This window comes from Cebus imitator, unplaced genomic scaffold (assembly GCF_001604975.1).
Source record: "Cebus imitator isolate Cc_AM_T3 unplaced genomic scaffold, Cebus_imitator-1.0 Scaffold103, whole genome shotgun sequence".
NCBI lineage: Eukaryota > Metazoa > Chordata > Mammalia > Primates > Cebidae > Cebus > Cebus imitator.
In genome coordinates, this window is record NW_016107418.1 from 2,988,764 (window position 1) to 3,002,335 (window position 13,572).

Below are 13,572 nucleotides of genomic sequence, written 5' to 3' on the forward strand. Positions count from 1 at the left end.
AAAAAAAAATTTAGCCAGGCACAGTAGTGCACATCTGTAGTCCCAGGTATGTGGGAGGCTGAGGCAGGAGGATTGCTTGAGCCCAGTTCAAAAGCTGCAGTGAGCTGGCTGCACTCCAGCGCAGGTGACAGAGCAAGACAGAAGAAAAAGGAAAAAAAAGGAAAAGGGAGAGAAAGAAATAGAGAGCGGAAAGGAAAGGAAGAAAAGAGAGGGTGGGGAGGAAAGGGGAAATACATGCTCAAAGTCTGCATAGAGACCACCCCAAAATCAATTGAAATCTAGGCTTAAAACACTGAAATACTTTAAACAAAATTTGTCTTTAATAAAGGAAAACAAGCCTTAAAAAAGGAAGACAAGCAAATATCCCTGTTAATTCTTACTCACCTGGTACTGGGCCATTAATGCCAATGGATTATTATTTTGACTGTTATCAAATGTTAAAACATCAAAAACTCCAACACAATTTACTCGCAACCTTTAAGGACCAGATAATTTAAAGAAAAGAATTAAAATAAGTTTTTGAAAAATTACATATTCATGGAAAAGTAACATTTCCCAAAATGTTAGGAAGGCTCTCAGAACTGAGTTTAACTTCCACCCCTCCCCACACCACCTCCACCAACCACCAGTTTAGATATGGGAAAATTAAGGCTCAGAGATATCAGGTGATATACCTATAATTGTAAAAGTCAGAAACTGATGAAGCCAGAACTATAACTCACATCTCTTGACTAACAAGTCAGTGTCCTTTTCACCATTCCAAGCTGTTTATTAGTTACTCATAAAGGAGAACTAGTTAGCTTTCTAACACTTGCAAAAGATGTACCAGGCACTGTTCCAAGCATTTTATATGTAGTGACTCATTTAAATCTGTCATTAACCTTATGAGGGGTGCCTCATAAATAAGGAGAATGGAATTAGTAGTATACTTGTCTAATAAGGTTATCGAAACACAATCTGAAGAATTAACTTGTTCAATGGCATATTGATAGTAACTATCAAAGCCAGGATATAAACTTAGATAACCTGGTACCAGATATTCAGCTCTTTATACGATGCAGCCCAAGGCAATCTCAAAATTACAGCAACTCAAAACTCAGATGAAGACAAGACTGATTACTGTACCAGTTGTTCTCAAAGCATGTGACTCAAAAGCAGCAACGGCAACACCTAGAAACTTGTTAAAAATGCAAATTCTTAGTCCCCAGTGCAGATTTATGAATGAAAAACTCTGGGAGTATGGCCCAGCAATCTGTGTCTTTTAAGTCCTCCAGGCAATTCTGATTCATGCTAGAATTTGTGAACCATGGTGCTATATAGAAAGGAAAAGTGGTAGTGACATTATTTTTGTATTCCCCTAACCCTAACACATATACTTCTCTGACCTTTCCCAATGTTTTTGGTTAATAATCAGGTATTTGATTCAGAGTTCAACTTTTTTTTTTTTCTTTTTAAAAGCTTACAAATGGATTCAAAGTCACAGAAGTTCTTCTGGATGGAATATATGAAAAGGCAGAATTAAAACAAATCATCACATTTTGTTTACTAAGCTGTGCACTGTAAGATGCTCAATAAAAGCCAAAACTCAGAATGCTAGTACCTTGTTTTGCCAGTAATCAGAATCTTTGTTGGATCCATAACTCGACATGCCAAACCTGCTGTGTGAATGGTACGCAACGCAGAGCTTAGTTGGACAATATATGCCCAAATAAGAGATTCTGGCAATAATCCAGCATGCTGCCTGGGCAGTGGTCCATCATGCTGACCTATACAGCAAAGAAATCCAAAATATGATATCTTAAGTAATCAACTAAAAGACTAAAATATTAAAACCAAAATTACAAAAGACAAGTCATGTACACTCATGGCACAACATGTCAATTTTTATGTGTGTGTGTGTGTGTGTGTGCGCGCGCCCATGTGTGTATGTGTGTGTGTGTGTGTGTATTTTAAGTTTAGTCCATTGCCCAAAGGTTCCTGTCCGAGATTATGCCTCTTATATTGTTACCAGCAGAACTCTCACTGAAATATTCTTTTCTGTAACCACATAATTATTGAAAAATAAAAATTATTTAAAGAAAGAATTTATATTTAATTGTTAACCAAATGAATATAAAAACATAAACTGTAGAGGTTATTCTACTTAAAATGTGGCTGGCTAATCCTATCCTGTATTATTGCTTAGGGATGTGACAGCTGTTGTTCATTGTGTGGCTTGATGGAAATAAAAGTCTCTACCATCACTTATGTTGAATGTTTACTTTCCTTACACTGCTTACCCCCTTCTAGTACACAGGTGTAAACTCATTAAGTGCTTTTAAATAATATTTTCTAGGTCATTATTAATATACTGTAAATCAGTAGAAAAGGAGACATATAAATTTAATCAAGATTTTGTAATTATTCCAAGGAATATGACCTTACATTCTTTTTTATTTTTTCTTTGTAGATACAGTTTTGCTATGTTGCGACCAGGCTGATCTCTAACTCCTGGGCTCAAGCGATCCATCTGCCTCTGCCTCCCAAAGTGCTGAGACTACAGGAGTGAGCTGCTATGACATGCCAACCTTATATTCATATTGTTGTAAAACAACCTTTTGTGAATCAGTTATAAAAAGCAACAAAATTAAATGATTATGTATTTATAATAAATAGTAAATATGTACTTATGGCTTGGAATAAAATTTTCACTAAGAAGCACATATAAGGTTCAAAAATAATTTTCTCTCAATTTGGATAGAACTAAAGATAAGACACTCTGGAAATAAGAGAGATGACACAAAAAAGGCACTGGTAACAAATGCCAAGACAATATCAAAAATGTCTATGAAGAGTTTGAATAAAACTATTTAATAAATGTAGTAGTAAGAAAACAGAGTGCTCACAGCAAACATATAGTGCTTACTGTGTACCAGATTCTGTTCTAGTTGTTTTACTCATATAGACTCATTCTGAATCTCCTGTCAACCCCTATATGGTATGCTATTCTTCTCATCTTCTAAATAAGTATATTTTTTATGCTCTGCTATTTTTTTCATTTGCAACAAGATAATAAATTACATAGTAAAAGAAAACAGTAGACTATCATGCAGGTATGGTATGGTTAGGGAAGTTACGACTATTCAAACAAGACTTTAAAATACTAGAAAAAAGGACTACTTTCTATGAAAAAGTAATGTTAATCAGTGAACACCAAAAACAGAATAATTAGGATAAAAATTACTGGAAAAGAATGCTATAAAAGATCAGTTCTCAACAGAAACCACTCCAGTATTTCACAACGTCTGGAGATATTTCTGGTGTTACAATTGGGGTGGAGGGGATTGATCCTGGCATTCAGTAGGCAGAAGCCAGGCCCTCCAGTCAGAAGAAGCCACTATAAACATTCTGAAATGCACAAGACAGCCCCACAAAAATAATTATCCAGCCCAAAATGTCAGTAGTGCGGAGGTTGAGAAACACAGTCATAAATTAAAGCCAACAGTCATTTCACAGGTGTTATTACCAAAACAAATTTGAGCAACAACTATAGTCATCTACAAGAAAAGTTGTACCACATCCCCTTCCACAAATTACGCGTGTGTCTACAGATTACATAGCAAAAGGAAAAAATTGACCACACTCTTTATGACCAGATTTTAAATGTGAAACAGTCATGTAACCACAACTTTCTTTTTCAACTGTCAGAATGCAAAAAGCGAAGTAACAAGTAAACAGAAATAATATATTTTTGTCTATAGAGTTTTTAAAGGAGTTGAAATCTGAAAGATTCTAGAATGTGGACTCAAATCTTTCCCCCTTCCTCTTTAATTTTCAAGTCAAGCAATCTTGACTTGAAAAGAATCTTTAAAAGATTAAAATGTATAATAACGTGATGCTTCTTTCTTGCCCCAGAGACTGAGACCTTCCCCAAATATATAAATTAATGAAGACATCTCAAAATGGATTTACTTTTTCTCAGAAATCATTTACCCTTTAATATACATTTGTTAGAATTCAAGTATTCTGGTTGGTTTGCAAAATCTCAATGATTAAACAATTCTTCAAGTATATATTAGAAAGAGACAAAAAAGAAAATATTTCATGTTTAAGTAAAAGTTACTTAAAACTCCATTTTGAAAACTTAAGGAACATGGAATCCAACCTTTAAACAAAAGTATTTGTTTAGGGAAATAATTTCATAAAGGATAATATAGTCATACTACGAATCCTTAAATTATGTTGAGAGGTCAGGTACAGTGGCTCATGCCTGTAATCCCAGCACTTTGGGAGGTGGAGGCAGGCAGATTACGAGGTCAACAGATAGAGATCATCATGGCCAACATGGTGAAACCCCGTCTCTACTAAAAATGCAAAAAATTAGCTGGGTGTGGTGGCGCACGCCTGTAGTTCCAGCTACTCGGGAGGGTGAAGCAGGAGAATCGCTTGAACAGAGAGGCAGAGGTTGCAGTGAGCCGACATTGTGCCAATGCACTCCAGCCTGATGACAGAGAGAGACTTCATCTCAAAAAAAAAAAGGAAATTATGTTGAGAGAATATAAAAATTAGGGGTAAATACTTAAAGAAAGATGTAATATGATATAAAATGTTAAAACAAAAACAAAATAACGCAAAAGGAGACAAAAAAAAAAAGGCAAAACTGGAAAGAAATATACTAAAAGATTCATAACGGTTATACTTTGGCAATGAAGCCATAGAGACCATTTTTAAACTACTGAATTTTTGAAGAAAAGCATTATATTTTTTAAAGATATTATTTATATTTAGATATAATTTAAATATATTATTTAAATATAATATTTAAAAATATTAAATATTTAAAAATATTTAAATTTTTAAAGATATTATTTATATTATTAAGAAAAGCATTATATTTTTAAAAGAAAAACATTTCAAAGAGAAAAACAATTTTAACACATATCTAGTTATTTAAACATCTGATATCTATGTGAGTCTTAATAAAATCTATCTTATCTTAGTAAATGTGCAAAATACATTATTTCCTAACTTCTTGCCCATCAACTCCATTTCTTTGATGTATTTCTTTTTAAAATGTGCTGTGGTTTGTCTGTGCCCTCACCCAAATCTCATCTTGAATTGTAGCTCCCATAATTCCCACACGTTGTAGGAGGGACCAGGTAGGATATAACTGAATCATGGGGGCAGTTTCCCCCATAATGTTCTCGTGGTAGTAAGTCTCATGAGATCTGATGGTTTTATAAGGGGAAATCCCTTTTACTTGGCTCTCATTCTCTTCTCTTGTCTGTCACCATGTGAGACGTGCCTTTCACCTTTTGCCATGATTGTGAGGCCTCCCTAGCCAAGTGAAACTCTAAGTTCATTAAACCCCTTTCCTTTGTAAATTGCCCAGTCTCAGGTATGTCTTTATCAAGAACATGAAAACGGACTAATACAAAACAATCTTTAAGTCAAATGATTACAGGGATAAATTATATATTTTTTTATTTTTTTGAGACAGAGTTTCGCTCTTGTTGCCCAGGCTGAGTGTAGTGGCAAGATCTCAGCTCACCATAACCTCCCCCTCACACGTTCAAGCAATTCTCCTGCCACAGCCTCCCAAATAGCTGGGATTACAGGCATTTGCCACCAAGGCCGGTTAATTTTATATTTTTAGTAGAGATGGGGTTTCTCCATGTTGGTCAGGCTGGTCTTGAACTCCTGACCTCAGGTAATCTGCCCGCCTTGGCCTCCCAAAGTGCCGGGATTATAGGCGTAAGCCACCGCTCCCAGCCAATTATATGTATTTTAAAACAGAAAACTACTCTTCCACAGAGCAAAAGCATTTGTCAAAATACAGTCTGCTTGCATCTTTTTCTTACCCCACTTTCTCTTGGTGAAATAGGCATCAGCATTAGGGTCATTAAAGTGTCTGCTCATCATAGTTTCTCCACCAGCATGGAAATCATATGCAAACACAAGAGCTTAAAATAAAACACAAACAATCATTACTGAAAGCTGGCTTCAAATAATGAAGCTCACCAGCAGAAGGAGAAATTACAAGTTACTCACAGGGCTCGGCAAATGCTTTAGTGGTAAATACTTCACGCAAAGTTACGATATTTGAATGCTGTATTTTCTTCCACATATCAACCAACACCATGCACTTTGTGTTAACAAGACGGAAACCTGAAAGACAATTTTTCTTCTACAATAAACTCTAAGTGACATGTCCTTTGCATTCCATCAGAAATGGAAAGAAAATGCCACGTTATACATTGCTTAGGAGGTATTAATTTCCAAATAAAAATTTTAATTCATATAATAATATATTCAAGAAGGTTTGAATAATCCTAGCCTCAATGATATGATTATAAAAAAAAATAATGTATTTTCCTTACCATGTATCCTCCGAAGGCAATATGGCAGATCATCTTTGCTATTTACAGCTTTGTAGCAAGATGTAATATACCCAAAATTACTTGATTTCTGTATCCGGTTGGGAGGTGGCAGTGGTTCTAGAGGAAATAGGCTATGGTAGCTGTCAACCTCTGTAGGAACTGCTAGAATAATTCATAGAAAGATGACTTGAAAATACAGACATTCATAAATCTTTCTCAAAAATATGGAAGAAATCATATCTACTATAAACCCCTTGTGTATTGCAGTGAGCTCATGTATTATAGAATAGTGTAAACATGTATAACAATTTCTTAAGACAAACTGGCTCCAGTATCAATAAAAATAGGCATTATATAATAAAATAACCAAAGAACAACTAAAGTTCATACATTCAAAAACATTTCCTTTCATAGTGCTATACAAATTTGTTTCTCAGAAATAATTTTTATAAACAATTTGACTTATCATTTAGAGATAATTAAATTTTTCTAAAGCAAACATGTTATCAGGTTTATAATCCAAAAAGACATGTATTTTTTTAATGCTTCAAATACAATCATGTTTTCCAACTGAACACCAACCTACACTTTCATTCTGTTAACTGTCTTGAATGACTTAGGAATGCTCACAATATTTTAAGTTAACAGAAGATAACCCAACATGTACTACAGCCATAGTAAGCCAACTAGAAGAAAATATAGCAGATGGTAAGAATGGTAACTTTTTAATGGGAGGATTATTATTCTTTCCTTTACACTATTTTATATTTGCCAAATGTTTTACAATATAACACTATTTCTAAAACATGGGATTATGTCTGTTTAAAAAAAAGAAAAAAAAAAAAAAGACCTACAAAGAAAACAACTGATAATTTTTGACCTCTGACTGGTAAGAAACACAGATAAAACCCTGTTAAAAAACTAATTCCAGAAGACAGGTTCAAAATGATCCTTTCTCTGCATTTGCCAAATATTTTATGCTCTTATCTTTTAGTTGTCACAACAATCCCATGAGGTAGAATTTCCTATTTCACGAATAAGGATAATAAAGACTGCATAGCTGAGAGAGGGGTGGGATGCAAACCCAGGACTTTTTGATTCTGTAGTCATAATCTCCACATGGCATTTGGGCCATAATGAAAAACAAATGTAGAATGATTAAATGTCATCAAGTGGTAGGTTCTACTTAAATAAAGGCAGTATACTGCCATGTGTCATGGCATGTAACTATAATCCTAGCTACTCAGGAGGCTGAGGCAGCAGAATCACTTGAACCCAGGAGTTTGAATTCAGCCTGGGCAGCATTTAAGGCCTTATCTCTTAAATAAATAAAATAAAATAAAAGCAGCACAACGGAAGAGTACACACAAGTGAATATAGCTATAAGTTTTACTTTTGCACATTTACCTGGGTTTTTTTTTTTTTTTTTGAGACAGAGTCTTCCTGTGTCGCTAGGCGCCAGGCTAAAGTGCAGTGGCGTGATCTCGGCTCACTGCAACCTCAGCCTCCCGGGTTCAAGCAATTCTCCTGCCTCACCCTCCCAAGTAGCTGGGACTAGAGACGCTCACCACCATGCCCAGCTAATTTTTGTATTTTAGTAGAGACGGGGTTTCACCATGTTGGCTAGGATGGTTTCGATCTCTTGACCTTGTGATCCACCCACCTCGGCCTCCCAAAGTGCTGGGATTATAGGCGTGAGCCACCGAGCCCAGCCCATTTACCTAGGTCTTATTTGAATGATCGATATAATGTCCATAAGGAAGTCAAATGCTAGATAAATTTTGTTTTCCAGCTATTTCATTCATTAAGGAGCACTTAATACTGGATTAATTTCAAATCAGTAAATGCTGAGCACCTACTATGTACTATGAACCTAAAGAAATATACGTTCTTACCCTCAAGAGGCTTAGAGAAAAATAAAGAACACAAATTTATATAAAACATGTAAGAGGTAAAGTCACCATTTAAAAAATATAATTCTCCATGGCACTGGTTCTTAAACTTCAGCACCTGTCAGAATCGCCTAAAGCCTTATTAAAACATGGTTTGTGGGGTCCCAGTTCCCAAGTTTCTGATACAGTCAGAAGTGGGATCCAAGAACTTACAATTCTAACAAGTTACTAAAAGTCAATGAAAATGAGGCCGCTGGTTAAGGAATCACACTTTGACAGCTAAAACACTATGAAAATACAAAGACCAGAGCAATTACCAAGGATATTAGGCGCTCGTTTGCTATGGGGTTGCTAGTAAATTATTACAACTTATAAATCAATGGTGTTTAACTGACAATGGTGTTTCCTTTGGGAAGCAATTTGGTTCTATGTTCTAAGCATTAAAACCATTTCTACTTTACATTTTTCTCTCTTTTGTTTTCTTGGAGATAGTCTCGCTCTGTCACTCACGGAGTACAGTGGCACAATCTCACTGCAATCTCTGCCTCGCAGGTTCAAGCCAGCCTCGTGCCTCAGCTTCCTGTGTAGCATGCCAACACACCTGGCTAATTTTTGTATTTTTAGTAGAAATAGGGTTTTGCTATGTTGCCCAGGCCTCAACTGATTTGCCCACCTTGGCCTCCCAAAGTGCTGGGATTACAGGTGTGAACCACTGCACCTGGCACTCTTTTCTTTTCTAATGTATTTTTAAATTAGCATCAACTTATCAATTATTTACATTTTTTATACTTATAAAAGTATTTCTGAATTACACTAAATCTATAGATCAGTTTAGGAATACGTAAAGTATTTCTTCTAAGGAAAAAAATACTTCCTACAGAAGAAAAAACTAAGTAGATGACTATGTTGATTGCACTGTAATTCATGATGCCAGATACTGGAAGAATAATTATACTATCAAGTGACAAATGGGTGAACTGTAATGCAAACAAATGTTAAGTGTGAAGGGATAGTCAGAAACATATGGCGGTGTTTGAAAATGTCTGAGTGAAAATTGTGTGCATACTGAAGAACGATGTAAAGCACTCATGGATATCTGAAAGAGAATGTGACAAAAATATTTTACTGTTTTTTTTTTTTTTTTGAGATGGAGTTTCACTTTTGTTGCCCAGGCTGGAGTGCAATGGTGCGATCTTGGCTCCTTGCAACCTCCGCCTCCCAGGTTAAAGCGATTCTCCTGCCTCAGCTTCCCAAGTAGCCTATTGGTCAAGCTGGTCTTGAACTCCTGACCTCTGGTGATCTGCCCGAATTGGTCTCCCAAAGTGCTGAGATTACAGGCGTGAGCCACCGCCCCTGGCAAATATTTTAAATATTTTATCATCGCTGCAAAGGTAGATAAAATTAATTTTTATTTTTAAAAGTATTTTAAAAGTAGATAAAAGACATTCATTTATATTTTACAGTAAGAGTTTCAGAGTTCTGTCTTACACGTGTTAAGTTCTTAATCTATTTGAAGTTGACTTTTTAATGTGGCCTGAGATAATGATCCAATTTTATCTTGTCAATATAGAAAACCACTTTTGTGGCTGGGCATGGCGGCTCATATCTGTAATCCCAACACTCCGGGAGGCAGAGGCAGGAGGATTACTTGATTCTAGGAGTTCGAGACCCGCCTGGGCAACATGGTGAAACCGTCTCTACAAAATACATAAAATTAGCCGGGTGTTGTAGTGTACACCTGTAGTCCTAGCTACCTGGGGGGCTGAGGTGGGAGGATTGCTTGAGCTCAGGAGGCGGAGGTTGCAGTGAGCCATGATCACACCACTGTACTCCAGCCTGTGTGACAGTGCCAAGACGTTGCCTCAAAAAAAGTTTATTTTTTTAATTAAAGAACCAAAAAACATTTTTGCAATGTTTTCCTTTCCCCCACTGAGTTGCCACCTTTATCACAGAATTTGTCTGGGCTCTCTGTAATCTGTTCCATTAATCAATCTGTCTAACCCTGTGCCATCAGCACATTGTTTTAGTTACTGCAGACTCAAATCAAACCTCTCCTTCCCTAATACACAAATTCTTCATATGAACATAAATCATAACCATATTCTTCAAAGTGCCTTGGATGGTCTTGGCCCTTCAATCTTTGATACATTTTATCATACTTCATGAAAAGATCTTACTGGAAGTTATGCTTTGATTGGAATTCTACTGAATTTTTAGATCAATTTAGAAAAATTCACATCTTACTTGTTCTGTCTCCCTAGTCATGAGTAATCTCTACTAATCTAGAGTATTTCATTTTATTTAATACTTCTTAATAAATCTCCTGTGCTGAAATCTTACCTATCTTTTGTTGTGTTTACTCCTACACATTGATATTGCAAAACCATTTTAAATAGCAATTTGCTTTTAATTATATTTTGAAATTAACTGAGTACTAGCTCACAGAAATGCAACTGATGTATTAATCTTATATCCAGTCATTTTCTACAGTTTGTTATTTCACAGAATGTCTAATATGCAGTCACATGACTTATAGGTGGTAGGTTTATTTTCTCCTTTCTAGTCATTATGCCTTTCCTTTTTTTTTCTTTATAAACTTTTGCAAAACCTGGCTAAAGCCTCAAATACAGTGTTAACAGTTAAGAAAAATTCCAAGATGAATATTTCAAAGGTTATGACAAGTAAGTTCCTTCCCACCTCACCTGGAAAGATCAGTGTTAAGACATTAACAGCCAGATATATTTAATTCCTTAGCAATCAAGACAACACACTGACTATGCTGAATGCCTGATTACAACCAGGTGTTTTGAGATTATCTCTATGACAAATGTATTCCTACTATATTATTTCTAAAATTTTACTAAATTATATCATATTTCATTTATACAGAGTAAGCTAAGGAAAGATATTTTAATACACTTTAAGAAATATTGTGGTATCATCAGAAAAACCTAGGTTTAAGTCTGGAACCAGTCAGCTATTTACTAGCCATTGGACCTAAAGGTAAAGTTACTTAACCTGTCAACTTCAGTATTACTCATATGTAAAATGGAAATGATAATCACAATGTCACAGGATGTTTGTGAGGAATAAAGTAAGACATGTAAAGTATTTAATTAGTATGCTGTCTGGCACAGAGTAGTCTCACAAATGGTAATAATAATTACCATCCTCTCCTGCTTAAGAACCTATACTTCATTAAGTTTCAAGAGATAAAAAATATTCCAGTGCAGAGTAAAATAACTCACCATGAATTCTAAAACTATATGCATTTTCTGTGAACTAGAATACTGTCATACATAGAATTAACAGAAATAAACTAAATGATTAGTAGATTCTTGGGACTGTTTTTTTTTTCTGGAGACAGGGTCTCACTCTGTCACCTAGGCTAGAGTGCAGTGGGGTGGTTATAGTCAGCTCACTGCTGTCTTGACCTTCAGGGCTCAAGTGACGCTCCTGCCTCAGCCTCCTGAGTAGTTGGGACTACAAATGTGCACCACCATGCCCCGCGAATTTATTTTTTGTAGAGACAGGTTCCGACTATTTCGCTCAGGCTAGTCTAAAACTTCTGGGCTCAAGCAATCCACCCACCTCAGCCTCCCAAACTGCTAGGATTACAGGCATGAGCTACCACACCCAGCCTGGAACTCTTTTTAATAATGCATAAAAACATGTACTACTATATAAGAATCACAACAGTCTTTAAATGAAAGGAAGAATCTACTTGCATTTTACCTGGCATATCTGCTTGATCAATCTGAGCCATTGTTATTAAATGTCTGTTGATCAGCTCCTATGAAACAGAAATAAGTATATTTTTATTTAAATACAGATTCTGAAACCTGGATTTCCTATAATAACTAAATAATCTAAGTATTAATATTTTTGGCATGTGTACTTTTTAATATTAAAATCATGAAACAACATTCCTAAACATGGTAAGATGTCTGAACTCCAGGCCCAGATAGACTTAGACTTGCCCATAATTAAGACTGGGTTTAGGTGGCTGTGCTACCCAAAATGCAAGACTAACGCTGTGGCTGAAATTTCAAGGTCTACTAGTAAGCTGGTCATAATTAATTTAAAAAACATTATACTGGTAGAATTCACTTTTGTGAAACAAAAATATTTCTGAGAATCTGAGTGTAAAGTGAAATTATAAATATCAAATAACTAGCTCTTAACCAAAAATTAAACAAAACAAAAAGCTTTCATAAAACATACTTTTAAAAAATTGAGCTCTCTTAAAGTTATTTTCTGGGCCAAAAGACTTATTTTTAACCTATGCCTATTAGAAAAATACTGTTAGAAACTATTTAAATTATTTATATACTTCAAAGAGCCCTTTCAACAGAAATAATATGAGATACAGAACAGTGACCCATTTAAATAGCTATTCTATATTTTATATCCTAACACATAATTTATTTGAAAAATTTTTAAAAGTCAGGTTTCCTTAAATATACCAATTAAAATTTCTAAATTCGGTGTGCTTTACTACAGAATATTTGATTAAATAATACGATCTGAAAAGAGCTCTGTTCTTTCCTCTGTTCAGTAAAGCACGGAGACGTTAAGTTTTCCTACTATGAATTCTGAAAGCATACCTGTCGGAGTTCATCAGCCATGAAGAAGGAAGGTGCATTTGCTTTCGGTTGCATATAAGCAACGTGAGGTGCAGTTGGAGGATAAATATGATAGTTTGGAAACACCTAAAAAGGTAGGAAGGGGTAAATGTAATCACTAATTTTTCTTTTTAAGATGAAATCTTGCTCTGTCGCCCAGACTCACGCAATTTTCCCGACTCAGCCTCCGTAGTAGCTGGGATTAAAGGCACCAGCCATCATGCCCAGCTAATTTTTGTATTTTTGTAGAGACAGGGTTTCGCCATGTTGGCCAGGCTGGTCTTGAATTCCTGACCTCAGGTGATCCACCAGCCTTGGCCTCCCAAAGGGCTGGGATTACAGGTGTGAGCCACCATGCCTGGCCTCACTAATTTTTCATAATTGATAAGCTTCATCATTGCTTTGATAAAATTTTTAATCTTTACATAATAGCAATAAATTTTAATAAATTTTATATCTTTAAATAATATTTAAGTAAAAACTTCAGAGAATAGCTGTTATAGAATATTTTCTAAAGAAATTCATATTAAAAATAATATTTTAATAACCAATTAAAAATCTAATGAGCCAGCCTGGCCAACATGGTAAAACCTCATCTCTACTAAAAATACAAAAATTAGCTGGGCATGGTGGCGGGCGCCTGTAATCCCAGATATTCAGGAGGCTGAGGCAGGAGAATTGCTTGAACTCAGGAGG

General features: G+C 35.4%; 1 protein-coding gene across 1 annotated transcript in view; it reads right to left on the reverse strand.

Moving 5' to 3' along the window:
• Nucleotides 1–13,572, reverse strand: part of PAN3 (poly(A) specific ribonuclease subunit PAN3) — a 161,306-nt gene that overhangs the window by 23,889 nt on the left and 123,845 nt on the right. Inside the window, exons 8-14 of the mRNA XM_017537465.2 lie at nucleotides 12,859–12,963; nucleotides 11,987–12,044; nucleotides 6,360–6,521; nucleotides 6,031–6,147; nucleotides 5,841–5,942; nucleotides 1,601–1,766; nucleotides 385–475 (exon numbers count right to left, since the gene is read on the reverse strand). Coding sequence (XP_017392954.1) covers nucleotides 385–475; nucleotides 1,601–1,766; nucleotides 5,841–5,942; nucleotides 6,031–6,147; nucleotides 6,360–6,521; nucleotides 11,987–12,044; nucleotides 12,859–12,963 — 801 coding nt within the window. The remainder of the gene's footprint in view (nucleotides 1–384; nucleotides 476–1,600; nucleotides 1,767–5,840; nucleotides 5,943–6,030; nucleotides 6,148–6,359; nucleotides 6,522–11,986; nucleotides 12,045–12,858; nucleotides 12,964–13,572) is intronic.